General features: G+C 50.5%; 8 protein-coding genes across 8 annotated transcripts; 4 read left to right on the top strand and 4 right to left on the bottom strand.

Annotated features, from left to right (window-relative positions):
• Window positions 1-481: 481 nt before the first annotated feature.
• SEPMUDRAFT_54963 (carbonic anhydrase) lies at window positions 482-1363 on the bottom strand (the record flags this gene model as incomplete). The annotated part of the gene is made up of 1 exon (XM_016909323.1): window positions 482-1363. The coding sequence occupies one exon, from the start codon at window positions 1361-1363 to the stop codon at window positions 482-484; it is 882 nt and encodes a 293-aa protein (XP_016756310.1).
• A 2938-nt stretch (window positions 1364-4301) lies between these two features.
• Window positions 4302-5342, bottom strand: SEPMUDRAFT_20630 (uncharacterized protein; the record flags this gene model as incomplete). Its single annotated transcript, XM_016908331.1, has 1 exon — window positions 4302-5342. A coding segment is annotated over one exon (1041 nt), but the record flags the coding sequence as incomplete, so codon positions are not given.
• A 706-nt stretch (window positions 5343-6048) lies between these two features.
• Window positions 6049-8756, bottom strand: SEPMUDRAFT_152444 (uncharacterized protein). Its single transcript, XM_016907449.1, has 2 exons — window positions 8137-8756; window positions 6049-8072 (listed from the first exon to the last, which is right to left on the bottom strand). Exons 1-2 carry the CDS (start codon window positions 8583-8585, stop codon window positions 6353-6355), a joined length of 2169 nt encoding a protein of 722 aa, XP_016756308.1. The 5' UTR covers window positions 8586-8756; the 3' UTR covers window positions 6049-6352.
• A 166-nt stretch (window positions 8757-8922) lies between these two features.
• Window positions 8923-10112, top strand: SEPMUDRAFT_94975 (alpha/beta-hydrolase). Its single transcript, XM_016910650.1, has 2 exons — window positions 8923-9134; window positions 9216-10112. The coding sequence occupies exons 1-2, from the start codon at window positions 9080-9082 to the stop codon at window positions 9968-9970; spliced, it is 810 nt and encodes a 269-aa protein (XP_016756307.1). The 5' UTR covers window positions 8923-9079; the 3' UTR covers window positions 9971-10112.
• A 231-nt stretch (window positions 10113-10343) lies between these two features.
• SEPMUDRAFT_152442 (uncharacterized protein) lies at window positions 10344-11934 on the top strand. Its single transcript, XM_016907448.1, has 3 exons — window positions 10344-10523; window positions 10570-10971; window positions 11022-11934. The coding sequence occupies exons 1-3, from the start codon at window positions 10422-10424 to the stop codon at window positions 11361-11363; spliced, it is 846 nt and encodes a 281-aa protein (XP_016756306.1). The 5' UTR covers window positions 10344-10421; the 3' UTR covers window positions 11364-11934.
• Window positions 11935-13361: 1427 nt separating this feature from the next.
• On the top strand, window positions 13362-15401 carry SEPMUDRAFT_152440 (uncharacterized protein). The gene is made up of 3 exons (XM_016907447.1): window positions 13362-13754; window positions 13831-14366; window positions 14425-15401. The coding sequence occupies exons 1-3, from the start codon at window positions 13680-13682 to the stop codon at window positions 15020-15022; spliced, it is 1209 nt and encodes a 402-aa protein (XP_016756305.1). The 5' UTR covers window positions 13362-13679; the 3' UTR covers window positions 15023-15401.
• A 932-nt stretch (window positions 15402-16333) lies between these two features.
• SEPMUDRAFT_121672 (uncharacterized protein) lies at window positions 16334-17623 on the bottom strand (the record flags this gene model as incomplete). Its single annotated transcript, XM_016901704.1, has 5 exons — window positions 16334-16395; window positions 16514-16803; window positions 16865-17172; window positions 17235-17339; window positions 17468-17623. 5 exons carry the CDS (start codon window positions 17621-17623, stop codon window positions 16334-16336), a joined length of 921 nt encoding a protein of 306 aa, XP_016756304.1.
• Window positions 17624-22996: 5373 nt separating this feature from the next.
• On the top strand, window positions 22997-24685 carry SEPMUDRAFT_167230 (MFS general substrate transporter; the record flags this gene model as incomplete). The annotated part of the gene is made up of 2 exons (XM_016908281.1): window positions 22997-23651; window positions 23715-24685. The coding sequence occupies 2 exons, from the start codon at window positions 22997-22999 to the stop codon at window positions 24683-24685; spliced, it is 1626 nt and encodes a 541-aa protein (XP_016756303.1).
• Between the last annotated feature and the right edge of the window lie 444 nt (window positions 24686-25129).

Below are 25129 nucleotides of genomic sequence, written 5' to 3'. Positions count from 1 at the left end.
GGTCGGAACCGATCGTGGGGATGGATGGATCGAGATGGATATGGGTGATTGGTTCGGCTTTTTCGCCTTACTCTCGCTACCTCCTAGGAGGTAGCGATCTGGACGTTTTGGGGTTTGTACTACGGGTTCTTTTGATTTGACGGTCTGTGTTACCTCCTACTCTATAATGATGCTGTCGAAGGACATTTTTAGGAGGTACTGGTACTATTCTTCTTCTGCTTTTTCTTCTTTTTCTTCTTCTAGAAACAGGCCGTTTGCAGAAGACACGTGGCGTAGAGAGTTTACTTGCATGCATGCATACTCTTCTCTTCTGTCGGGATTGTGGGGACTCTCTATCTGGTTAGAAGCTTGGATTGAAGGGTTTGCATACCTCCAATACCTTCACCTTCCATTTTCGACCCGCAAAAAAGGCACCAATAACAACAACACGACTCTCTCTATTCATTCACAAATCCCCCAAATCCCTCCCTCTCCTACCCTCTTAAACCCCCACCCCATGCCTCCAAACCCTCTGCACCCTCCTCGCCGAAAAGCGACTAACATCCAACAACTCCTGCAACTGCGCATCTCCCAACACAAATTTCTCCTCCACCACAAACCATCTCACTCCCTCCGAACACGGCGGAGTCGTCAACGAACCACTATACGTCCAATATCTCCCCTGTTCCTCCACCAATTCCTTCCCAACATCCTGCCACACTAATCCGGGTTGAAAACTCTCCACTCGCCTCGGAGACGTGGAAGGGTCACGAGGGAAAGGACCGAGTTGGGCGAAGAAGTTTGAATGAGCGGACTCTGTTGAGATGGAAGGATCTAAGCGAAAAGCTACGACGGCTCGAATTTTGCTTTGGAGGTCTATGTGCACGAAATGCATTTCTGCTTCGGTGGTGTCTCCGTCAATGATGTGTTCGCCGGGGATGTGAGTGTGCCAACTGGAGAGGTAGAAAGTTTCGTTGTTGGTGGTAAGTGCGGGGAGAGTAGTAACATCGTCTTCTTCTGTTGTTGTTGTCCCGGTAGAGGAGGATAATGGAAAAAGGTCGAATTTAAGACTATTTCCATTATGGCTGAAATTGCCGGTCCAGAAGCCAGTGTAATTGAAACTTGGGGAATGAGGAAATGTTGTCGTCGTTGTGTTGGAGAGAAGAGATTGAGAATTCAATGCAATAGGAGATTGATGACTTCCATTTCGACAGGTGCCGTAAGAAGGGTTCGAGTCTGCCCAGTGGTCGACAGCGTCGTAGGACCAGTCTGCTTCTGCTGCGGGTAGGGAACGTTTGGTAAAGCAGGCTGATGTAGTGGTAGGTGAAGATGCGAGGTACAAGAAAAGGAGTTGGGAGAGGAGGCCGGTGAGTGAATTGGCCATTTGAGAGGAGGATGAGGCGTAGGAGCTGAGGGAAATCCGTATCCGTATACCACGTCTGTATTGTCGTATCTGTACTGCTGCTGCTGCTAAGTCCGTCCTATCTTCTTCAGATCAAAAACCATAGGTAAGGTAGGTAGCGAGCAAGAAACATCAAGTATATCCCTTCTCTTCCCTCTCAATAGCCATATATCCTCCTCCTCCTCTCCTCCTCCTCCTCCCCCCTCTATAAATCTTTTTTTTCTCTCTTACCAAGCAAACAAGCATCGTATAAACCTCGCATCATCATTCAAAGCCTGCTAGTCCCATCCATCAAATCCATCTAAACCATCCCGCCGGTCTTTTCGCCCCCAAAATCCCAGGAAGAAAGAAACAAGCAAAAAGAAATCCCCCCTAACAAAACCCTAGATAGGTAGATATACAACCAACACCCATCTCTATCTTACCGAGTATCCCAAAATCCCGCGCTGAGAGTGGCCTCATACCTATGTGAAGGTTCTATTTCGGTTAAAAAGTCAAGTTGCAAGTACATCCTAAGAGGACACCACCACAACTTTCCAAGTAGAGGACACCACTAACTAGGAGGTACTGATTTGGCGAACTAAGGGAGGAAAGTGAGATTTATCTTAGTCAGAGCTAGAGCTGGATTTGGAAAAAGGGAAACAAACCTTTTTTTTTAGGGCTGATGGTTCCTTTTTTTTGGTGTAGTAGTCGGTGAGTAGGTATAGTATATGTTTTAGAGAGAGAGGGAGAGAAAGAAAGAGAGTACTAGGTAGGCACCTTATGATTTTCTTTTCTTCTAGCTTTCATTTCCTCCTTCCCCAACTCGGAAGAATTTCGATTGATGGCTACCCTGCTTGCTTACTTGCTTGGAACATTCATTGATTTTTTGTTTCCAGTCTTATTAAAAAAGTTCTGACAGCCCATTATATATATGCTGATTGGTCATTCTTTCTTTTTGGGAATAATTTTACACAATAAGTAAGTACTTGTACATCCATCCATCCATCCATCCATCCATCCATCCATCCCATGTTGTCTCCTGGACTCAATAAAAAATGGTTTGGGATCTTTCGTGAGCATTCATTGCTCTGTTGGATGAGCCAGACATTCGGGAATTCGCCAAGTCCCTGGCTGCGCTCAAGCTTGATTTTGACCTTTGTTGCCTTTTTTTCTTTTCGCGGCGTCTAGGTTGGCGAATGGCGTACCGGGTCGGGCGGGCGTGGGCTGACAATGTGCGAAGCCTTGCGATGGCTTTGACTTGGTCCAGAATGAAATGGCCCTTGGCCATCATATCTTCAGACTGCCTGCTGACTTCCGCTCCTGTGGCTCAACTAGATGTATGGAGCCACTGCTCGAACACGCATCACTTCCAAGCGGACCGAAGTGTTCCCGTTTGTGTCGCGCAGAACGTGAAACTTTGCGGGCATCATGAGCTTCACACTCACGCCGCAACAGCAATCATCAAGGTGAGGATGACCGCCACGACGTTGAATGCCTCAAACGAAACCAGAGCTGACGCGGAGCTCGTTGGCGAAGCACCAGCTGCACCAGTCTCGGTCGCACTGGTACTCTCCGATGTGGTTGATGCATCATTGCTTCCATAGCCAAGGCCACTGCGTATCGCGCCACTGACTGAGCCGTCTCCACCAGTCGAAGTGGGCTTCGCTCCCAGAGTACCATTATATGCGACAACAATCCCGCTACCGTCTTTTGCAATACTGATGTACTCGCCGTTCGAATATGTAAGCGGCTCTCCACCAGGAACCAGGGTATGAATCCCGTTAATGACAACAGGTCCGCCATCCTGCTGTTGCACAATGGTCTCGACCTCGCCATTGATGGTCATGGTAGCGATATCGATGTCACCGGTTCTGGTAGGATTGACACCCAGATCATTACCGCCGGCATCATTCAATCCAGGTGTACCAGTGGCACTGGCCGGTGCATCAAATACAACCGTGGTCAACACGTGGTATGTCAAGCCCGCATCTCCGTAGGAGAAAACTGTTCCATCTGCAAGCGTCTGCGCAGGCCCATTGGCAAGGATGGTGTGGGTTCCAATCACCGCATGCGTGTCGTCTCCCTTAGCAGGGTATTGGTTGCCACCGATGCTGACTTCCGTGGTCCAAGGCTCACCAGACGGCACATATTGAGTTCCAGATGAGCCCTGCCCTGTGCCTTGATTCGCAGAGCCACCACTGTTGCCATTGCTCCCTGTGCCCTGATTCGAAGAACCACCATTGCTGCCAGTGCTACCAGTGCTCCCTGTGCCACTGTTTCCATTGCCCCCTGCGCCTTGATTGGAAGAGCCACCACTGTTGCCATTGCCCCCTGCGCCTTGGTTCGGAGAGCTACCGCTATTGCCATTGCTCCCTGAGCCACCGTTTCCATTGCCCCCTGCGCCTTGATTCGGAGAACCACCATTGTTGCCATTACCACCGGAAGATGGAACACCTGCAGGAACACCACTTGCAGCGGGTTGATTCCCATTCGGTGCGCCAGGCTCATAGCCAGTGGGGGTGGGTCCAGCAACATGTGGGAGTGTAGGTCCACCATAGCCAGGGTTTGCATGTCCTGCTGAAGAGGGAAGTGCGTTCGGCACAGCAGTTGGGGGTGAGGGTGGCAGAGCTGGGGCTTGACTGGGCTGCGCAGTCGCGGTCGATTGCGGGGATTGATGACCACCTGGCAGCGTGGGCCCAGCAGCAGAATCAACTTCTGTCAGAGCAAGAGGTGGGTCCCATAATCCATTGTACCACAGTTGACAGTTCTTGAAATCTGGGCTGAGCGATGTAATTTCCGGCGGAATCGCAAGTTGCGGTTTGAAATCGTTCTCGTAGATGACGCCGCAGTTGACGTCGTCCCCTGGGTAGTTGCATATATTCTGACCAATCCAGGCAGAGTACGGGATGGGTTGTTGGAAGTCCGCGTAGTCGACCGGATAGCCCTTGATGGTGTCAGTCGTCTGAAGACGCTGATATTTGTCCTGCGAGTAGCGCAAGGAGAGAACAGACTCGGGGGGCATAGCGAGAATAGCATCGGTCACAACTGGTCCGAATGTGCTGGAGCATCTGTCGACTGCGTAGACGGTAGAAATACTGATGTAGGCCGTGCCGGTCGTGAAGGTGTGGCCACCCACCACGGCGGTTCGAGGTCCGTTGGTGGTCGCGAGCGCGCTCGAATTGGCGCCAAAACTCTTCCCGGCATAAGCTGTGATGACAGCACCGGGGCCATAAGATGTCAGCGTTGCGGTGGGAGTGGTCGCACAAAAGTCTCGAGACGTGTTTTTGGGGGGGAAGTAGACCAGCTCGACGCCAAAGCCGTATATGGTGCATGCACCGCACCCATAGAGATCTGCTGTAGCACTGCTGTACGCTGCGATGGCACTCTGGTTTGCGCAAAACGGCGTCGGTATCGGAGGAGCAGAGGTGATTGTAGCAGCTGCAGCGACAGACTTGCTATAGTCTGACCATAATCCATCACAGTCCTTCGGATTGATGGAGCAGACGGGCGTCGGTGAGGAAAATACCCTTCCATAGGTCTGTGTCACGGTTGTATATCCAGTAATGGGCGCCGTCAATGTCTCCCAGACCTCTGACAGGCTCTTCGCCGGGGAGTATGTCACGCGAGGATGGCCATCGCATAACGTCGTGGCGTTTTCATAGTACGTTACCCTCGCGAACGACTGGCCGCCGAGCGGCCTGGTAGTGATGTCGAGACTGTTGTGTATTGCGTCCCATGACGACTCTGCAGCATTGTACTCGTTGTGAAGCTTTGCGCAAGCAGTTGCATATGCTGCGCCCGACCCCGAAGTGATATTGTAGGCAGAGTCCAAGCCCGAGCCCGTCGTCGGGGTGGGCTGCGTGACATTTCTCTTCTGTCGCAGTGGCGGCGGCGCATTCCCGTGGCCGGCGCCCTCGCATTCGGCCAGATATGAGAGAGCGAGCAAGATGAGACTTGGCGGCAGTGCCAGCAGCTTCATCATCTCGTGGATCTGCCAGTGGGGTTAGTGGAGGGCAGTGCGACCAAGTATACAGAAGAAAACAAAGGAATCAAGTGAGGCTCCAAGAGAGAGGCATGTTATGAGGAGATACAGTAGATACAGGCAACACAGCCTACAGGTAGCGTAGCGTACTGTACCTCCTAGTAGCGTGGCCGGCAATGCTCGCGAGGCCGAAGTTACTATGCATCCGGCTAAAACCTTCGTCTGGAGTACAGGTAGTTATCCATGCGAGCCACGGTCAAGGTGGGACGGAGACGGCACCAAGGCACCCTCCATGTAGTCGTGTTTCGTATTTTTCTCGCACTAGAATCAACACAAACTGCCTTTTTTCGCTTTTTTCGCACTCTGAAAGGCTGTTTTGGGCCGATTGACTCGGCATACCTGACATGCTTGGCATGGCGCCAGCAGCGACACGTCATGCCATGGTGCTAGGCCAGCCATACATGTCACTCTGCACACCAGGAAAACCTCAAGGTTGCTCTACCCAGTGGCGAACGAGATGCGATATATATGTAGGGCCAACAGCTTCACGACAGGTTCAGGGTGCGGTACGGACCTCGTGCAAGACATGCTATTTCAACAACAGGGGAAGGGAACAATGAGAACGATGCTTGGCCTGTCTGCCTCCCTGCCTACTCATCTCACCCACGTCCCGCTGTCTTCGATCATGTTTTTCGATTGGTGTGCACTGTGCAGGACCTACACTACATAAAAAGGTAGGAGGTAGTATAGGAGTTTAGTAAATTTAGCTCATCTGCCGATGAGAAACTCAATTCTTGCCCACCCTCCTCATCCTGCATCAAACGACATCATCCCTACATGCGCCCTGCCGCTTGGCGAGAGGAAATACGGCGAGTACGGCGTAATGCCATCATGAAGATACCGAATGTTCATAGTACGTCGCTGCATGTTATATACCCGCTTCGTCATCGCTATCCTGCTCGTGATTGAAGCCATATCAAACGTCGGTCCTGCGCGTATCGTCATCGCTACGCTCCGCGTCGAGCACCGCCAGTACTCATGAGCGTGATTTTGTTCTTCTTCTTGCCCTTCTTCCCACCTGGGGTCGGCTTGCCCTGCATCTCGAGTCCATCCATGCTCGCCGCAAGTGCTTGCTGAGCATCATGGTCAAGCAAATCTCGCTCCCAGCCCTGCAGCCAGCCATCTTCCTGCTGAGCAAATTGGTTGTCCGTGGGCAGCCCGTGAATGTCATTGGTCGCGGGCAGCGCCGCAGTGCCCCAAATCGTTCTCGGCATGCCAGGTGATGTGCCAGGGGAAGCGAGACTTCCAAACCCTGGTCGATCTGCTCTGGGGCTCGAGCCAGTAGGAACGCCCTCCGCCGCAAATGCACTTTGTGTCGGAAGGGCTGGCGTGAAGAAGTCATCGTTCTTCGTGATACTGGATCGTCTCTGCTGGCGAATACTGGCAAGCTCTCGCTCTTGTGCCTTTTCAATGCGAATCCTTTCCTTCTCTTCACGCGTCTCCTTCTCGTCTGCGCGTTTCCTGCGCCGTTCCAGCATCGGCCTGAACTCGTCGAGCACGGATGCGCTCACAACGTCTTGCCAGTCGCATTCCAAGAAGCCGACTTCACAGCCATATGGGAGGTGTCCAAGGTACTTGACGCGTTTCCGTAAGTCATCATCGACCACATGCCCGCTCGAGACACGCTCAACACGTGGCAAAATGCTCGATGGAAAGGCGTGATATGATCCGAAGGCCGTCTTCAGAATTCGAATGTCAAGAGGTGACAGGTAGAAGTGTTGAAGACCATGGTAGAAGAAGTACTCATTTGGCTGCGGCTTCTCCAGCTGTCGCCTACGCATCTCATCCAGTGTTCGTGGAACGGATGGCTGTTGTTCTTCTGGCCCGGGCTCCAAGCTACTGCCAGTTGTAGGCGCTGGGGCTGGTGACGGGGCGTCGCCTTGTTTCTGCAAGTACATGTCGGGTACACCCTCGTCGCTTGAGTTGAATTCGATCGGCGGGCGCTCCGACTTGACTTCATCCGTTGGAGCTGGTTTCCGTGGCTGAGCAGGTGCGTTGCCAATACCCCGTATCTTCTCTTTTGACTCCCGCAATGTGCGCACAGCTCTGCCCGTCCACTGCGTATCTTCCCCAAACATCAACTCGTCCTCTTTCTCTGTCTGTTCAATCGCAGCGATCGCCTCGTCATATTGCTGCAGCATGTACTCTTCACTCCCCTTCATCACCCGCGCATAATCCATGACTTCGGTTGCAAAGTACCATGGAATGGAATCGCCCTTTGCAACGACGTCGCCGCTCTCACGCGGCATGGCCAGCGTCTGTGAAGGCTTCCTCTTGACCAGTCGTAGAACCATGTCGCCGCCTTCACGCGGAGGATCGTTCTCTTGGCCTTCGTACCACCTTACCGGACGCGTCTCGGATACATAAATGCTGTCGTAGCAGATGGGGCACTTCTTCCACCTGGCCTTCTTCTCGGGAAGTGGATTTGCAGCATCTTCAGAGTGCATATATCGGATCAGGCATGGCAGGCAGAAGATGTGGCCGCACTTTGCCATTCGTGGTGCAGTCGGCTCGCCCAGACAGATTGGGCAGGATGAGCTCTGTGTCTTGCTCGAGGCAATGACCTGTAAGACATTATTCCAGTCCAAGTGCACGTCGGCGTCCTCGGCTTGAGCACGGTAGTCACCTCGAGGGTCAACGATGAAGCGGTAATTGGCATGAATATATCTGCACACTGTCATGTCATGTTCTCCATGGTTCAGATTGCCTCGGGCACAATATAAATGCTCACCTTGCCTTGTCTACCGCGTGGTAGCCGCTTCCCAGGCCCCACGTAGGATTGTGTCTGTTCCTGTTCCGCGGTCCATTGTAGCTGTGGCGGTGGTATCGGTCCTGTGCATTCGGTCGTGGCGGTAAAGCAAACTGCATCAGGTGGGTGATGCTCTGTTGGCCGCGTCGGCCATGTGGATTCTGCATGCTGAATTCCTCAGCCTCTGCATCCTCATCCAACGACCGGAACTTCTTGCTCTTCGCGTGCTTGGGCTTTGCAGCCTGCGAATTACGTGGTGCTGCGAAACCTGACGCTGATCGCGAACCTGACGCGCCGCCCTTCTTCCCGGCGGGCGAGTCCTGGAAGAACTGCTGTGTCGACGAGAGCGCCGGGCTGATCTGGTTCTGTGCAGCCAAAGACTGGTTCTTATTGCTTGCTGGTCCGGCTTTGGCGAGTGGCAGGTTGGACATGGTAGACGACTACCACTGAAGGCGTCGGCTATTCCACGAGAGCAAGCGAGGGAGAGGGAAGGTATCGGAATCGCCGGGCGCCAGGGCAGCGAATCGTCGAATGCCTAGCAATGGGCAGAGGTCTAATGTACGGTCGGTGCGGATGGTCGAGTGCTTGTCGCTGGAGTGAACCCAGAGGGAGCACTGATTGAGGACAACGAGGGACGGCGTGTCCAGAGTGTGTCATCGTCGGTGCTCCTGTCCCAACGGGAGTCTCCGGCGGGGTGGCGGCTTGCTCCTTCCTCTTCCCTCTCCGATCCTCTTCCACCAAATCTCACTCCAGACACGGTCGACCATTGACAGCTCATCTCGTCGCCACGCTGCTGCCACGGGCTCTGTTCACGTGAACATCTGCAGCTTCTGACGCCCACCGCAACAGCTTGGGTCAGATTGCTTCATCCACCAGTGCATCTACATACTGCTGCTCCATACAATCGGCACCAGCTCTCACAATCATGCTTATCCAAGAAACCCACAAAGATGTGCCCACCAAAGCCGGCGGCGACATGCGTACGAACTCACTCCCACTGCAAAAATAGAATTACCTTGCGGCCTTGCCCATGGAGGCTGATTATCATTCTTCTCCGGTAGGCGTCTTCATCTTCCACCCCACAATTCCAAACTATCCTCGAGCAAAATTCCCTGGTGTAGTTGTCTTCAGCGAAATCTACCAAGTTACCGGTCCAGTCCAACGATTCGCTCGACAGATTGCTTCCCAGGGCTACATTGTCGCTGCACCCTCTTCCTATCATGAATTCACTGGCCCTGAACCTCTGGCCTATGATGGCCCAGGCACAGACAAAGGAAACGATTGGAAAGTGGCTAAGAAAGTCGAAGCGTATGACGAGGATGCTACCCTTTCGATTGATATTCTCGTGGGGATGGAAACGTGCAACGGGAGGATTGGAGCTACGGGAATGTGTCTTGGTGGACATCTTGCTTTCCGTGCAGCCTTCGACAAGCGTGTGAGAGCTACGGTCTGCTACTTTGCTACTGATATACATTCTAGCACTCTGGGCGAAGGCAAGAATGACGACTCAATCAAGCGTGTCAAGGACATCAAGGGCGAGCTAATCATGATCTTTGGGAAGAGGGATACCCACGTCCCGCCTGCTGGAAGGGATCTGATCAGAAAGACTTTGCATGATGCAGGTGTTGTGTTCAGTTTCTACGAACCGGCTTGGGCTCAGCACGCTTTCATTCGAGACGAACTGAGTAAGGGAAGGTATGATCCGGCCTTGGCTGGCATTTGCTTTCAGATGCTGTTGGAGTTGTTTGGGAGGACGCTTGGGGGTGACCTGGGACCACTCGTCAGCGAGACGGGAGAGGTTGAGGACGTCTGCTAGAGACTTATTTCTACCATCGTGGCAAACCACAATCCCAATTGTAGATCCAACGGTGAGCATGTAGTGGAGTTTGAACTCGAAAATCTGGGCGCCACTTTTATAATAACTACAGGTAGTCAGAGCTCCAACTGACTGGTGAGCATCAAACACTCTGCCGTCAGCGCAGTCTGGTCGCCCGTGCTGCATCTCTGTCGTCCGCTCACCGTTGTCTGTGTTGTCCTGTGAGACTCACCTTCCCTTCATAGAGATGAAGACGTGAAAGCGGAGAACAAACACTGCTCTTGGCAACGCAAGATGACGTTGCGATGATCCGCGTCGCTCAATTGTCGACCTTGCTCGCAAAAACAACAAAGACTTCCACAACTGGAATCGTCGCCATCAGAGCAACACAAACTCTCGTGAGAAGCACTACTACCTGTAGTGACTTAGATCAGCGCATCCAGTCGACGAGATGGCGGATAAAATCAAGGAGACCGCGAAGCAGGAGATTTCAGCGACCGCCAAACAGGCCAGCGATGCCGCCAAATCTGGAGCATACCTATATCCACTCCAGGTATCACATCTTCCAGCTTCATCGCAACATCTTCTAACGTGTACAGGGCATCTTCTACTTCTGGACGCACAAGTCACTATGGAAGCCCTTCCTCAGTCGCCTCGTGCCCACCATGGGTCTCGGAGCGGCAGTCACGACCGCCATGTTCTTCTTCACATACCTACCCCAACTGGGAGTCCTATTCTTCACATCAGGACCCCTGGCGGTTGCTTCGACGGTCGTGCTGGTTCTATCAGAGTCCAGTACCCTCACTATGGTTCTCGCCAAGACTCTTTTGATTGAGGATGCCTTGATCGATACCTTTGATGGAACCCTTGTTGCAAAGGGCCACACAGGTCTCGTCGAGCAGCAACGACAAGTCAAGGGGTCTTCGTTCGGCGACTCGGTGCAGAGACTCGGAAAGCTAGCTACCAAGCCATTCCAGAAGTTTACGCCTGCTGCTCTGGCTGTGAGTTGAGAAGCGCCCCTTTTCACCCACAAAAAGCTAATGTCGTTCAGCGCTACCTCATCTCACTGCCACTCAACTTCATTCCCGTTGTTGGTACAGTGATGTTCGTTCTCCTTCAAGCTCGCAACCGCGGACCAGCCACTCACGCCCGCTACTTTCAACTCAAAGGCATGAACGCCGCTCAGAAGGAGCGCTACGTGGAAGCTCGCAAGGGATCCTACACGGCTTTCGGCGTGCCGGCTGTCCTCCTCGAGATGGTCCCACTTGCCGGCATCTTATTCGCTTTTACGAACACCTGCGGTGCAGCACTGATGGCTGCAGACTTTGAGCAGCATGGCGACACCAGCCCAGAATTGAGGGATAAGGCTAGCAGTTCTAAGAAGGCTGCATAGTGATGTGCTGATCAGAGACTAATCGCAGGAAGTTCTGAAGGGCTTCCCTCGTGCGGATGTTCCTGTGCAATTGGAGCATCACTCAGAGCGGTCTGTACGAAGTACATGTTATGGACGGCTGTGGCTTTCTATCTGCTCGATCGTTAGATTATTGAGCTTGATCGGCGCAGAGTGCTTACCTCTTCTAGTGGTAATCGTGGTTGACAAAGGGGGTCGATCAGTGTTTCAGACTCTGGTGCCTCGACAAGATTCTCATCCAAATAACCTCCTTTCGTATGTCTTCCCAAGTGCCTCCCAACTGTGCAGTCCTCGTCCAGTGACGAGGCTGAACGGGGATGGAAGAGGTGGTTTTTTGACACTTGAATTACAACCTGCCATGATTGCTGGAATTAGGTTGCGAAAGCCGATGTTTTGCCCATATGCGCGAGTGAGCACATCCTAGACCTGGGCTAAAACCTGTATGGAACAAGAAGTGTATTGTAAAAAGGGTGTATCGAAGCTCGATCCTTTTCTTTGAGATGAGCTTCATATGAAGTACATGTAACTCATACCTTCTAATAGAGACGAGCAGTACCTACAGAGTCAAGATGGCGACCGTCCACCAAAGTACTGTAAATGCACGTGTTGCTGTATAAAAATCGGCAGACGATGGAACCGGCGACCGAGGGGCGCAGGTGATGGTCGCGGTGCGACAAGTCCCCGAAACGCCGTTTCTTTCGTCGATGCGATGCAGAGTCAGCTCCTACTGGAAGCAACAGCTCTGACGGCCAGACAAACTTTGTGCTGAGATGATGATGCTTGTACACGGCTCCGGCTATGATTTGTTGAACATGTCCAGTTACAATGGGCTGCTGGAAGTCGTGTGCTGGAAACATCATCATGGACAAAAATGCCCGATACCGTCGAAGCAGATACATGTAGATGCCTGCATTTGCCAAGACAGCTGCTCACTTCAGCTGACGCCAAGTCCTGTCCGCCTACAGCCATCCGACAAGGAGTCAAGGATGATGATGATGATGGTGATGATGATGATTGACCACTGTGTGAAAATCCTTTGTTCTCAAAGTCACCGGATTAAAAAGGAATCCTGCTATTTTGTCCAACAAAGGTACAGGTACATTAGCGTTCGCGCTGAAAGCGAGCTGGCCACGTGCCGGACTTCTGAGTGGTCGCTGTGGTCGCCTGTTGCAGGCGTGTCTCGCGTGTGCCTCTGTGCTGTTGTGGCGGCTCCTGAGGGATCTTCAGCCCTGCCTCGAATGGCCTATCGTAGCTGTAAAACCTCCCGGACAGATAATGTGATCAGGTACAACAACGTTTGTATCGTAGTCGTAGTCGTAGTAGCAGTAGCAGTAGCAGCTCGTAACTACTCGGATGGAAAACGAAGCTCACTCAGCGACATCGACGACAGGCATGCTCGCCTTGCTCTGCCAGTAGCCAGGCCAGCACTTCCGCGTGGGCAGTCCTTGATGAATTCTTCGGTAGCGTACTGTACCTGTCGAAGCTACCTCCGGAGGTAGCTGACACCCATCTTCTCAGCTACCTCCTAATCCTATAGGAGGTAGCGTGACCAGCGAAGCCACGTCTGTGACGATCCTCGTATGTCACGGCTTAGTGGATGTGGCCCATTTCAACCAGCTCCAATGGATAGCTACAACTGGTAACTGTACGCGTACCCGAGGAGGAAGTCAAGGGAAAAGAGGGTTGTGTCCACTGTCCAGTAGAGTGTCTATGAGCATTAGTAGTAGTAGGTATAGGCTGTATAGGCTGTATAGGTAGTAGTCCGGATCAATTGATAGCACGAGGGTTGGTTCGCCATCGGGACATTCGGTACGACTCTGGGCGCGTAAAAGTGGTGAGAAAAAGAGGCCCGGCAGTCAAGTGAGATTGAGGCGGAGTGCAGGCTCCACCACCCCGGCAACGGTTCTCCCGCGCCGCGTTTCGAAGGACTAGCCTTGTCCTCCATCTAGACACACTACCCTCACTACCTACTAGTGTCGCGTGAGGGACCTTCTCCTTTCTCCTACGCCCCCGTTCTTCACTTCTACATACACCAACCCTTTCGCCTTGGTAACATCTTCAACCTCACCACCCCAGGCCTCTTCCGCCGCATTTCTGCCACCCTCTCTCCGACGACAAACGGCTCGCCTTTGTCCTCCTCTCTAGAGACGCCTTCCGGATCGAGACTCGACGCTACGGCCCCCGCCCCGCTGGACGGTACCTTTTTCGAGTGCGACTGAGGAAGAGGGCAGCTTCCAGAGGGAAAAGAGAGGGAGACCACAAGCAGCAGCAGCAGCAGCAGTGGACGCGGGTATAAACATGGCGACCGCCAACAGCACAATGCCCGACATGGGCAAGCCGCAGTCCCAGGCGCGGGCCTGGTTCGAGCCGTTGGTATGCACTCTTCATGCGTTGCATTGACTTGTGGATGTCATGTTCTAGAAGAAGGCTAACTCGCTCTCCTCTCCAGCTTGTCGTGACCATCATGCTCGTCTCGCTGTTTGTGAACCGGGACCGCAAATTCCACATAATACCCTCACCCGATTCATCTTCCGAGTCGTTAATGAAGAGTGCCGCCTACGAAGAAACGATATCCCAGGCCTCAAGCAGAAGTGCATCGCCCGAAGGACGGCAAAAGCCCAGCATGGACCTCTCACAAAGCCCATTTGTCTCCCAATCCGACTCGAACATGAACTTTCCCTCTCGAATCCTCCAACGCTTTCCCTTCCTGGTCGAAATGTTCTACTGGGCCTTGAACTTTTTAGCTTACGCCATGACGAAGAAGATTGGCGCCGCATTGTACAGCAGGAATGAACACAACGAAGTTACGGAATTGGCACAGCAGCATGGCATTGCTATCTTGAACATTGAGCACAACTCCATGTTCAAAATCTTCTTTCCCATTACCGAAGTCAGCTTCCAGCGCTTCTTTGTAAACAACCACGTTGGAATCATCACTCTCTTCAACCAATTCTACTCTCTGGTCCATATTCCGGGAACGGTTGCGTACGTCCTGCCTTTTCTCCTTCATGAGCCTCCCGCCCTGCTGACTCGATTGTCCTAGCTTTCTTTCTTGGTGGTATTACACCGCACCATCGCACGATCACTTTGCTCTGGCCCGACGCACCATGACCTTGGGCAACTTCTCCGCTTTCATGATCTTCTCCTTCTGGCCATGTATGCCTCCTCGATTGCTTCCCGAGTCCTTTGGCTTCCTCGATACCGTACGACAGGATCACGCCGAGAGTGTTTGGGTCGGAGGCGCAAGCGTCAATGAATTGGCAGCCATGCCATCACTACACTTTACGTATGCATTCATCATCGGCTGCACTTTCCTGTGGCATTCTGGCATCCTCAGCATGCTTCGCGGACGACGATCGGGCAAGAGCCCCGTGATCAGCTTCATTTGGATGGTCGCTGGAATACTGTACCCTCTTCTAGTCTTGTCCATTATTGTGGCCACGGCGAATCACTACTATATGGATGCGGTGGTAGCGACATTTTCCGTCGCACTCTCATTCTTGCTGAACCGGGTTTGGTATGTGCTGCTCCCCGCGGAGGCACTGTTATTGAGAGTGTTACGATTGCGAAAGCCGATTCCGACCACTGCGCAGTCCAAGAAGATGGACAAGCCTACGGTGATTGTCGAAGAGTGGGCGTAAAATGCGTCTTTTGGACTTTTTACTCTCGCTCTCTCTCTCTTTATTGGATTTGGTGAGGAGTTTTGGGCGTTGCCTCATTTGCCTGTAGACGGCCGTGTTTTATGATCGGTGATGGGTCAGAAGTGGATTTTGGTCAAAGAGGTTGATGGTTGGTTGGCCTGCGCATCTAAGGCACCTTTTCATTTTGATTATTCGATGCATTGCGACTGGATCTGGGAAAAGAAAGAAGAGACTTGTGAAGTCCAGCATGTACGAGATGTATGCTGCCCTAGTTGCCGAAACATGACTTGTTACAGTGGGAGCGATTTGAGAAGGGGTGTCGCATAGAGTATTGTTAATAGCGAATGAGACCATGGACCAGTGTTCCATGTCGTGAAGCAGTCAGTCGCTTCGTCATTTTGGTTACTTGATTTTGTCTCTCTCTCTCTCTCTTTCTCTCTCTCTCTCTCTCTCGCGTGTCACTAAGAAAGAAAGCAAGAAAGCAATAATCCCCAATCAACATGAAATAATAGTTATTCCGAATTGGAGAAAATAAATAAATATACACTAAATAATACTTGTCTCTGTTCTCTTGTCTCTCTCTTGTCTCTGTCTCTGTTTCTCTCTCTGTCTCTTATCTCTCTCTCTGTCCCTTTCTGTCTCTCAAAAAAAAATAAAAAGAAAAAGAAAACTCATCACTTCATCAAAAAATTGTCATCCCATATCCACCCACTTTGTCCTTCCTACCCAAACCAAACCAATCCAATCCAAACCAATCCATCACATCTGATACAACAAAACACAGAATTTCAGCATCGAAAATCAAAAATCAAAAATCCTAAGGTAGATAGTCATTTCAAGCAATCGTCTGATGTACACTCCTCGACACTTGAATCCCATGCATTCCTGCTCCCCCAGTACCTCCTGCTCCTCCATCTGCTCTATCTCCATTTCCTCCTCGTCTCCAATGATGATGATGATGATGAGTATCCACTACGGACAAAATGGCCGAGAAGCGCTGTTGGTGGGGTTGAGGTTGTTGTTGGCGATGTAATTCTTGATCGGAATGATGGGAGTGGAGGGAATGAAGTGAATGATTTGAAGAATTGGAATGAAGAATATGTTCTTCGCATGTTGAAGTTGAATCGCTGGAGGGTTTTCTTGTTGTTGTTGCTGGTGGTGGTGGCTTGGATCCTAACGTGGCTGCTGTCGTTGTCGTCGTCGTCGTCGTAGTTGGTGGATTTGTTGTTGTTGCAGGATTTGTCAGATGGGGAGAAATCGGAGGCGAAATCGGATGTTGACTGCACGTAATCGAAGTTTTAGTCTGGCAAGTCAAAGAGGGTTTTCCCACTCCTCTTCCTGCTGCTCCAGATCCAGCTCCTCCAAGTCCGTCTCTGGTATTATAATAAGGATGAAGATCCAACTCCTCCTCCTCCCGCAAATACGAAACTTTTCCATGCCGTTGAAGTCTCCCACCATCTTCCCCTCCATCATAATACCCCCCATACGCACCACTCCCCCCACCGCCACTATGATTCCCACCGCCGAGAGAAAACATCTCACGAAACAACGGCCGTAAAGTCGAAACACATCCGACGATAAATCCGACGCCATTTTCGGCGTATCCCCAAATCATGACGTCTGCGACACTGTAGAGATAATCGTCGGAATTGTTGAGATTGACGGTGTATTTGAGTCGGATGCAAGCTGAGAGGGATGCGAGAATTCCGAGCGAGAGGAGGAAGCCGACGGAGAGTTTGGCGTTGAGGTTGAGTTGGAGGGTGTAGAGGAGGGGGAGGGGACTAGAAAAAAAAGAGGTTAGTTTGTGGTTTGGTTGGGTTGAGGGAAAAGGAAGAAACTTACATTAAAGCACAAAACCAATCCGTCAAAATATTCACCGCCGTATCCGCATAATACACATCCGCGAGATCGCGACTCGGTAAACAACTTCCTCCGGGAGTTTTGGTATTCCAGGCAAAACTAATCGGTGTGCAACGGAAGAGAATGTACAAAAAAGAAATTGTGTTGGCGAGAATGAAGAGTGAGGCCATTCCCCAGAGAGCATATGTGTAATTTTTCTTTGGACCGGCGACGCGCATGAGCATGAGGGAGATGCTGAGTTTGATGGGGATGATGGCTATGCAGAAGAAGATTTCGAAGAAGAAGAACCACTTTTGATGGGGGAGGTTAGTGATGGTTGGTGGGAAGAGTGATTGATTGATAAAGAACATACCATCATGGCACGTTCACTCTTCTCCTCATCGAGATTCCACTTGTGTACTCCCACTCCAAGAAAAGCTGCTCCAAGACAAAAGACACTGAGAGCTCCAAACGGGACCTATGTTTTGCATTTCAAAAGATCAGCCCCAATCCACTCAATAAGAAGTACACAACAAAAGCCTTCCATCTTGATCTGAACGACAACAACGACAGACAACAAGAAAGTTAAAGTAAAGTACAACTCACCGCAGCACAACACATAGTAAAATCATCCCACCCAAACGCCTTGTGTTTAATTCTCGTATAAATCCTCAGAGGAAAGACGACGGCGGAAATGGCTACGAGAATGATGATGGCGGCTGCTACATTGGGAGCTTTGTCTTCGAAGATGGTTGGTGACATTTTTTCTTTGGATGTCCTGAATTGGTAATGAGGTAGGTAGGTAGGTAATAACCAACTCAGAGGCACCAGTAGTCGGCGGCGTTGTCGGCGGTGTTGTCGTCGTCTTCGTCTTCTGTTCTCCAGGCCCGGATCGGCAGAGAGTCTACTCGCATATAGATCCGAGGATAGAGAGAGAGAGGGAGAGTGAAAGTGAGTTGAATGAGTAAGTGTGGCTAGACCCTCTCTCTACCCAGCACTAGAAAACAGAAAAAAATGGAGAAGACGAATGAATGAGTAATTGAGTGAGTGAGTGAGTGAGAGGGAGAGAAAGAGAGAAAAGAGGGTTGCACATGGCTCCGACTTTGTTGCCCACTTTCACCACCACAACGACAAATGACCGGGGGAGGGAGCGAGGGAGTGAACAAGAGACCACAGGCACCGCAAGGCGTATGTGGTCCCAGTGTCAATCCGTCAATCCGTCAATCAATCAGCACAATCAGCGCATTGGAGCAAAAACTCCCGCCCTCTCCTCTCCTCTCATCCCATCCAGCATCCAAAACCACTCTATCCGATGCTCCATGGCTTTCCCCCAGTAAAAACCGCAAACTCTTGTGCCACACACACACACACATACATACACACCTTACCACTTCTCCTTCTCCATAATAACTGTATGTTGTAATGAGAAGAGCCAATAGGTCGCACCGTCGACCAGTCGGTGCGACAATGCCAAATCGGGGAGAAGAAGCCGGGTTCCCGCGCGGGCTGTGAAACGTAAAGGTAAAATAGATTTGTACATCCGACTATCGGGATCAGAAACGGGGGGCGCGAAAAGAAATGGCTGCGCGCTTTGGTAGAAAAGGAAAAAGATGGGGAAGATGAAAGATCGGATACCAGGTTACTTTATTGTAGAATGGAGGATGGAATGGGAATGGGAATGGGGTGGGGACCGGGTAAAAATGTGAGGAGACGTTTGTGTGTGAATTGCTGAAGAAAAATGCCTCTTTTGTCCTATCCTATCGTATTCCAAGCTACTTGCTACACTCCTTAAGGCTAGTATACAAAGGATAAAATAGAGAAAGGAAATTTCCACAAACTTCATTACTCGCCAGTATTATATATATATTGTAGATATAAAGAACTATAACAGCAGTTCCTACAAACGAGTGAATGTAGAAGAGAAGAAGACTTCTTGTTTTCGCAGTGCATTGCGGGTCCTTTGCTTCCGGCGCGCAGCTCTAGTTCTCTTCTTATTATTAAAGACTAAAAGACGTTATGAAGACGTTAGCGATGCAGCAGGGGTTTAGGACGGGACGGGACATGAAAATCCACTCTCAGCACTTCTTCTAGACTCTAGTCTTCTTTGCTTGTAGGGATTGGATAATATGATCATCGATGACTGAGACGAGGACGATTGGTTGGTTGGGTAGGCTGGGTGGATGGGAGAGGTATGGATAGCGATGAGGAGAGAAGAGAGAGAGAGAGGGTAGTAAGAGTCAACAGTGTGGACATGTCACCAACCAACAAACCGTCCGTCCGTCCATCCAAACGAACATGTTCGCAGCGTAAAAACGGTAAAAAGAACTATACTCGCTGGAGATACCTCCTATCTTAGAAAAAAACATGACATGCGAAACAACAGGACAGGACCGCAATCTGCCCTGCCACCTACCCACCCCGCTTGCGGTTCCGAGAATCCATAGAGAATATGAAAATGTGGACCAGACCACCCGACCGACCGACCGACCGACCGGTATCCAATCTCTTCTCTTTTCTTTCTATGCCTCAATCATTCATCATTCATCATTCATTCATCATACCTCCACCCTCTAACGATGAATAATGATTGGCCGCCCGATTCCGTTCCATCCAAAGGCATAACCCGCTCGGTTCGCAGTTCGGTTACAAGAAGAAGGACGGGAAGAAAGTGGACACGCTTTTCGGCATTAGTGTGCCGATACACAACGGCGGACTGTACCAAGATGGTTCTGTTCTCCGTTTGGTGGGCGGGAAGGAAGGTAGTAGCGGTAGTAGTAAGCAAGTAGGCAAGCAAGTGCCAAGATTCAAGTGATAAGAACATGTCCAAGTTCACTGTTCCCTCCTCCCCTCCAAGAAGACAGATCAACGGTGCCCTATATATGCCAGGAGGTAATGTATATAACAGTATACGCTGTTTCTACCGCAGAATCTTCCGATACATACAACACAAATGTCTACCCGGGCGCTCTCGAATGCCTTTCGTCTCGTCTCGTCTCGTCGTGTATCGTTGAGAAAGGCTATGTTTTGCTAGACACCTAGATACCTAACCTGACCTTAGGCAGGCTTTTCTATACCAACCCCGTTCTCTTACGAATGCGAAACATCTATATGTTAGGTAGGTAGGTAGGAGGTAAGATCCTATGCCCGTAGAGAGCGTTTTTTTTTTTCTTCTTGCTATATCTTACCTATATATAAAAGTGAACTGCCCTCGTACCTAGGGGATTTATCGCCGTCGCCGTCGCTAATAGGGCGATAAATGGAGATATGAATCTTAGGTATACCTTTTGTTAAGCTGTTTGTTAGGGATAGTAGAGATATACCTCCGACCAAGTTACATGTATGTATGCAAAGTCGAAACATATATGTCTCCGATCCTATAGTAAGGTAGTCTATAGATCCCTTACCTAGGTAGGTACCTCTACTCTATATAGGGCCTAGCCGTCCGCCTACGTACCTAGTTCAGATAACAGATGTAAAGCACAGTTGTTGTTGAAATTCTTGTTGTTGTTGTTAGAGAACTTGGCAACCGAAACGCCCTAGGGAGCTATAGTACATGTACCTTATTAGTGCTCTTTACCTTTCTAGAATAAAAGAAACATTTTAAGGTGTAGCTAGCTGTTCTGGTTCAGTGTTCGGTGTTTTGCCCCGCGGAGTTAAGAGAGAAAAAATATCGAGAAATATATCACTAAGGTACCTAGCTAGGTTCTACCCTAGTTCATAGGGATTCCCGGATACCAGTTGGAAGTACACGATAGAGAGAGTATGTGTGTGAGTGAACTAGGAGGTAACATGTAGCATTGTAGCTCTGTATCCAGCATTTCATCCAAGCCAGGTCCCAGGATAAGGTAGGTAGGCCCCCCCTTCCCCCATTTTTTCAAAACATTTCTCCTCTGTCGGTGCCGGACGGTAGTGACTAGCACCACCCCCTGGGCCTGGGCTCATCGCTGGATATGCCTTGTCACCTTGTCACCTTGTACTTACTGTTCACACCATCCAAGTCAAGATGGATAGGAGGAAGCTAAAGCCAGATGAGCAACATGGCTTTTATTTTTCCTTTCGTTTCCGTTTCTTCACACTGCCTTGCCTCCTGTTTCGTGGATGGACAATCACAGACAAGCGATTTTAGCGTGCTTTGCACCAATAGCGCAGAGTGGACGCATATGTGTGTTGTCTTGTGTCTCATGTCTGAAGCTCGTTGATGCGGCTGGTCCTGGAAGAGAGGCAATAATGTTGGGTGTTTTTTTGATGTAACTTGTTGGGGTTGGATGGTGTTTGAATGTGGAACAACCAACAACAACAACAACATGTCCTTGTTTACTGGGAGGTAAGGTACCTTACGGCCGCGACAAAGCCGAGGCCCGACGACGTCTACGACAACAGCAACAACAACAACAGCAGCAGCAGCAATAGTCGAGCGAGGAAATCGCACAATGCACATCATACGACGGCACCGAATGGCTGGATCGCAGCAGGGAGAGAAGAAAAAGGAAAGAAAATAAAACAAAAAAAGGCACAGGAAAGCCAAAAACAAAAAGTGACTTCCTGCACGTAAACACGACTGAACAACCTGGAAATGCAGTAGAAGCCTGGTCCTAAGCAGTCTGGTGATCCTGCCGCATCAATCGTGTTGGTCGCCAAAAGGAGTAATGTGTGGCGGCACTGACTGGCAAGGAGAGGGACCAAAGTACCAAAGTCACTTTTGAATGTCCGTCTCATCATTATACCTCCCCGTACAGTAGGAGGTAGAGAGAGAGGGAGAGAGAGAAAGAGTTTTAGAGTCTCGAGTCTCGACGGCCTTTCTGGGCAATTCAGAATCTCAAAACCTCCGTAAGGAAAGGGGATTATCCCAAACGACATGCCAATTTAACTCTGCCACTATTCTTGGCAAAGCCAGTCAAACCATGCCCTTTTGCATTGTCTCCATGGCCATGTTGACGGACCGTCTCGGAAACTGAAATTTAACTTCATCTCCTTACTTGCTGCCATCTGCCACACGTGCTGCACACTTTTTATCTTGCACCACCGGTGGCCGGGTGGCATGCGCGTATTCTCAACTGGTTCGAGACTCTCTCCGCGCATGGAAAGCCTGACCGCCGTCTCTGTCATGTGTACAGTTTGGTCGCTGTGCGATGGGATGGCAAGACATACACACACCCCCTTTTGAGAGAGAGATGCAACACATTTTTGGTGAGGGCATGGTTTCGGGTTCAGCATGATTTAAGGTACTTGTAGGAGGTACGTGTAGATGACTCCCGGGTCCAGCTGTCTACTTGGGTGCAGACCGATGAGATGCTATCATCTCCGTACGTAGGTCCCTGGCGGATAGTTGTAGGAGGTAGTGTGGGGGAAGACTCCCTCCCTCCCTCCCCCCATGCAGACAACAACAACACGCCAGATGATCTCCCTGACTCTCTCCCTCTCTCTTCCCATAGGAGAGGTATCATGATTGACCTAGGTAGCAAGACCGATAATCCTAGTGAGTTCTGACGCGGCGACGTCGCAACCCCGACTAGGAAGCACCATCTATACAGTATCTTCTGCACACCGATTTCACTCGCTGGCATCTTCCCGTCACAAACCCGAGAGAACCCACTGCCTTCCGACGACCTGTCACATACGCACAAATCATACATTTTCCTGCAACGGCCACCAACGTCGAGAGGGAGGGGGGAGGGGACTACGACACGCGCGAATTCGGAAACGCTACCAGCACATTCCCTCCGGACGAACCTTAACCCTGGGATGCCGGGCTCAGTTTGTATGAATGTTACTGGGAATATACCTAATGCCACCATACTTTGTGGAGGGGAGTGAAATGATCTGGCGCTCTGTAACTCGCCAGCCTTGAATATCTCTCTAGTGCATGCAAGCAAGCACGCGCAGGACCGCAGGTATAGCCTCCCCAGAAGGAAGTCTACACACGAAAGGAAAAAAAGCTTGGCTGGTGAGCTTGAAACGGTTTGACAGCTCTTCAGGTGGTCTGTCTGTCTGTCTGTCTCTCTATACGCTCCACTACCGATATACATATATACCCCCATCATGTTCTCCCTAGCCTTGACTCCCACTCCACTCGGCACGGGTTTCCCCCTTCAACTCGATCGATTCAATCTGGACGACGACCACGACAATAATAATATGACGACCACTCATACCGAAAAGGTCGAGCACCTCTCGCGCGTCGACACCGTCGTCATTGGCGATGGACGCAAACGATCCGTCGACGAAGCCTTCGAATATCTCCGCAACCATGCCGACAACAGCGGAGCAGAAGCGATCAATCTTCGTCAACTCCGACGCAAAATTGACTATCGCATCATCCCTCTCCAATTCTTCATCTGCGGCCTCCAATTCCTCGACAAATTCCTCCTCAACTACGCCATCATCATGGGTCTCCCCGAAGATTTAAAACTGCAAGGCAATCAACTCAACAATATCGCCTCGTCGCTCTGGTGGGCATATCTCATCACCACACCCTTTATCGGATTATTATTGAATAAACTCCCCCTGGGCAAATTTTTGGGAGGGAATATGTTTTTGTGGGGAATTGTTATTGCTTGTACGGCTGCCGTGAAGAATTATCCTCAATTGATTGCTGTGAGGATTTTGATGGGCATTACGGATGCGGGTATGCCGCCGAGTTTGATGCTCATGAGTAGTCAGTATTATCGCAAAGATGAACAGGCGATGCGATTTGCGATTTGGTTTTCTTCGGTCGGATGTGCGATGATTGCGGGAGGGTTGATTTCGTTTGGATTTCAATTTGTGGATTCGGATGTTATGGCTTCATGGAGTGAGTATCTCCCCCAGGTCTTGCAAGGAAAAAAAAAAATCATCGCTAACAAACTCCTCCCAGGAATCATGTACCTCGTCCTCGGTCTCCTCAGCTGGATAGTCGGCGTGCTCTCCTTCTGGAAACTCCCGGACTCACCCATGACAGCGACCTTCCTCAACGACGCGGAAAAAGTCGCATTAATCCACCACGTCTCCGTCAACCAAACCGGAATCACATCCAAAAAATTCCAACCCAACCAACTCCGCGACCTCTTCCTCGACCCACAAGTCTATCTAATTTTCTTCCTCACCCTCCTCGTCTCGACGGGATCAGGAATTCTCACCGTCTACGCCACAACCATCATCAAAGGCTTCGGTTTCACATCCAAAGAAGCCGCTCTCTTGCACATGCCTTCAGGCCTAATCGCCATCATCACCGCTTTTCTCGGCGCCTACGCAGTCCGCTATCACTACCTCACACGCTGGACAATTTCCATCTTGGGCTACAGCGCCTCTCTCTTAGGAGCCAGTCTAGTAGCTTTCGCCCCCCATTCCAACCGCGCAGCTCAACTCGCAGGAGTCTATCTCGTCTATTTCTCCCTCTTCACCGTCGGCATTAAATTCCAATGGACAGCCGCAAACGTCGCCGGACACACCAAACGCACCCTCGCAACCGCCATGATGAGCGGAGCATTTGCCATCGGAAATATCTGTGCTCCGTATGCGGTTCAAAGGAAAGATGCTCCGCGGTTTCAAACGGGGAAAAATGTTTTGATGGCGACGAAGGCGGGTGCGATTGGGATTTTGTGTGTGTTGGGGACGTATTATGTGTGGAGTAATCGGAGGAGAGATGCGAAGTATGGGAAAGTTGTTAAACCGGTTGAGGAGGGGTCGATGACGAGTGTTGTTGGGGAGGAAGAAGGGGGGAGTTTGGGGGATGTGGTTACGAATACGAATTCTATGTCGACGACGAGGACGACGACGGGGGAGAGAGAGGAGGTTTGGGAGAATTTGACGGATAGGGAGAGGAAGAGTTTTAGGTATGTTTATTGAGAAGGCTTGCATATCTAATGATTGGGAAAGGGAATGGTGTGGGCATGGGATGAGGATGAGGATGAGGATTTTTTTGGGAAGAATAAGCAACAAATAAGTACCTACTACCTCTGGAGAAGGGAAGGGAATGGATTATAGAATGGCTTCACTAGCTTTATTTCATTTGTTTTGTTTTATTTTACTTATATTCTATACCTACCTACACACACACACATTCACATACAATCTCTCTCTCTCTCTCTCTCTCTCTCTCTCTCTCTCTCTCTCTCTCTCTCTCTCTCTCTCTCTCTCTCTCTCTCTCTCTCTCCCTGTTCGCCTATCCTTAACGTGAAATAAAATTGAGGAATCAACCCTTTTTTTTCTTTTAGTAGAGTATCTTATCTTACTCAATACCTACGTACCTCGGCTAACATATACGACTTCCTCAAAGCAAGAAGCTAAAAA

This window comes from Sphaerulina musiva (assembly GCF_000320565.1).
Source record: "Sphaerulina musiva SO2202 unplaced genomic scaffold SEPMUscaffold_13, whole genome shotgun sequence".
Classification (NCBI taxonomy): domain Eukaryota; kingdom Fungi; phylum Ascomycota; class Dothideomycetes; order Mycosphaerellales; family Mycosphaerellaceae; genus Sphaerulina; species Sphaerulina musiva.
Note: the sequence above shows the minus strand (reverse complement) of the source record. Positions and strands in the feature narration are given on the sequence as shown.

Excerpts from the sequence above, each read along its gene's own strand:
- SEPMUDRAFT_152442 (XM_016907448.1), top strand. The coding sequence starts at position 10,422 with ATGGCGGATAAAATCAAGGAGACCGCGAAGCAGGAGATTTCAGCGACC. Across the intron at positions 10,524-10,569 it reads CATACCTATATCCACTCCAG|GGCATCTTCTACTTCTGGAC; the intron begins GTATCACATCTT and ends TAACGTGTACAG. Across the intron at positions 10,972-11,021 it reads TTACGCCTGCTGCTCTGGCT|CGCTACCTCATCTCACTGCC; the intron begins GTGAGTTGAGAA and ends AATGTCGTTCAG.
- SEPMUDRAFT_152440 (XM_016907447.1), top strand. The coding sequence starts at position 13,680 with ATGGCGACCGCCAACAGCACAATGCCCGACATGGGCAAGCCGCAGTCC. Across the intron at positions 13,755-13,830 it reads GGGCCTGGTTCGAGCCGTTG|CTTGTCGTGACCATCATGCT; the intron begins GTATGCACTCTT and ends TCTCCTCTCCAG. Across the intron at positions 14,367-14,424 it reads CATATTCCGGGAACGGTTGC|CTTTCTTTCTTGGTGGTATT; the intron begins GTACGTCCTGCC and ends CGATTGTCCTAG.
- SEPMUDRAFT_94975 (XM_016910650.1), top strand. The coding sequence starts at position 9,080 with ATGCTTATCCAAGAAACCCACAAAGATGTGCCCACCAAAGCCGGCGGC. Across the intron at positions 9,135-9,215 it reads CAAAGCCGGCGGCGACATGC|GCGTCTTCATCTTCCACCCC; the intron begins GTACGAACTCAC and ends CTTCTCCGGTAG.
- SEPMUDRAFT_152444 (XM_016907449.1), bottom strand. The coding sequence starts at position 8,585 with ATGTCCAACCTGCCACTCGCCAAAGCCGGACCAGCAAGCAATAAGAAC. Across the intron at positions 8,073-8,136 it reads CACGCGGTAGACAAGGCAAG|ATATATTCATGCCAATTACC; the intron begins GTGAGCATTTAT and ends GACAGTGTGCAG.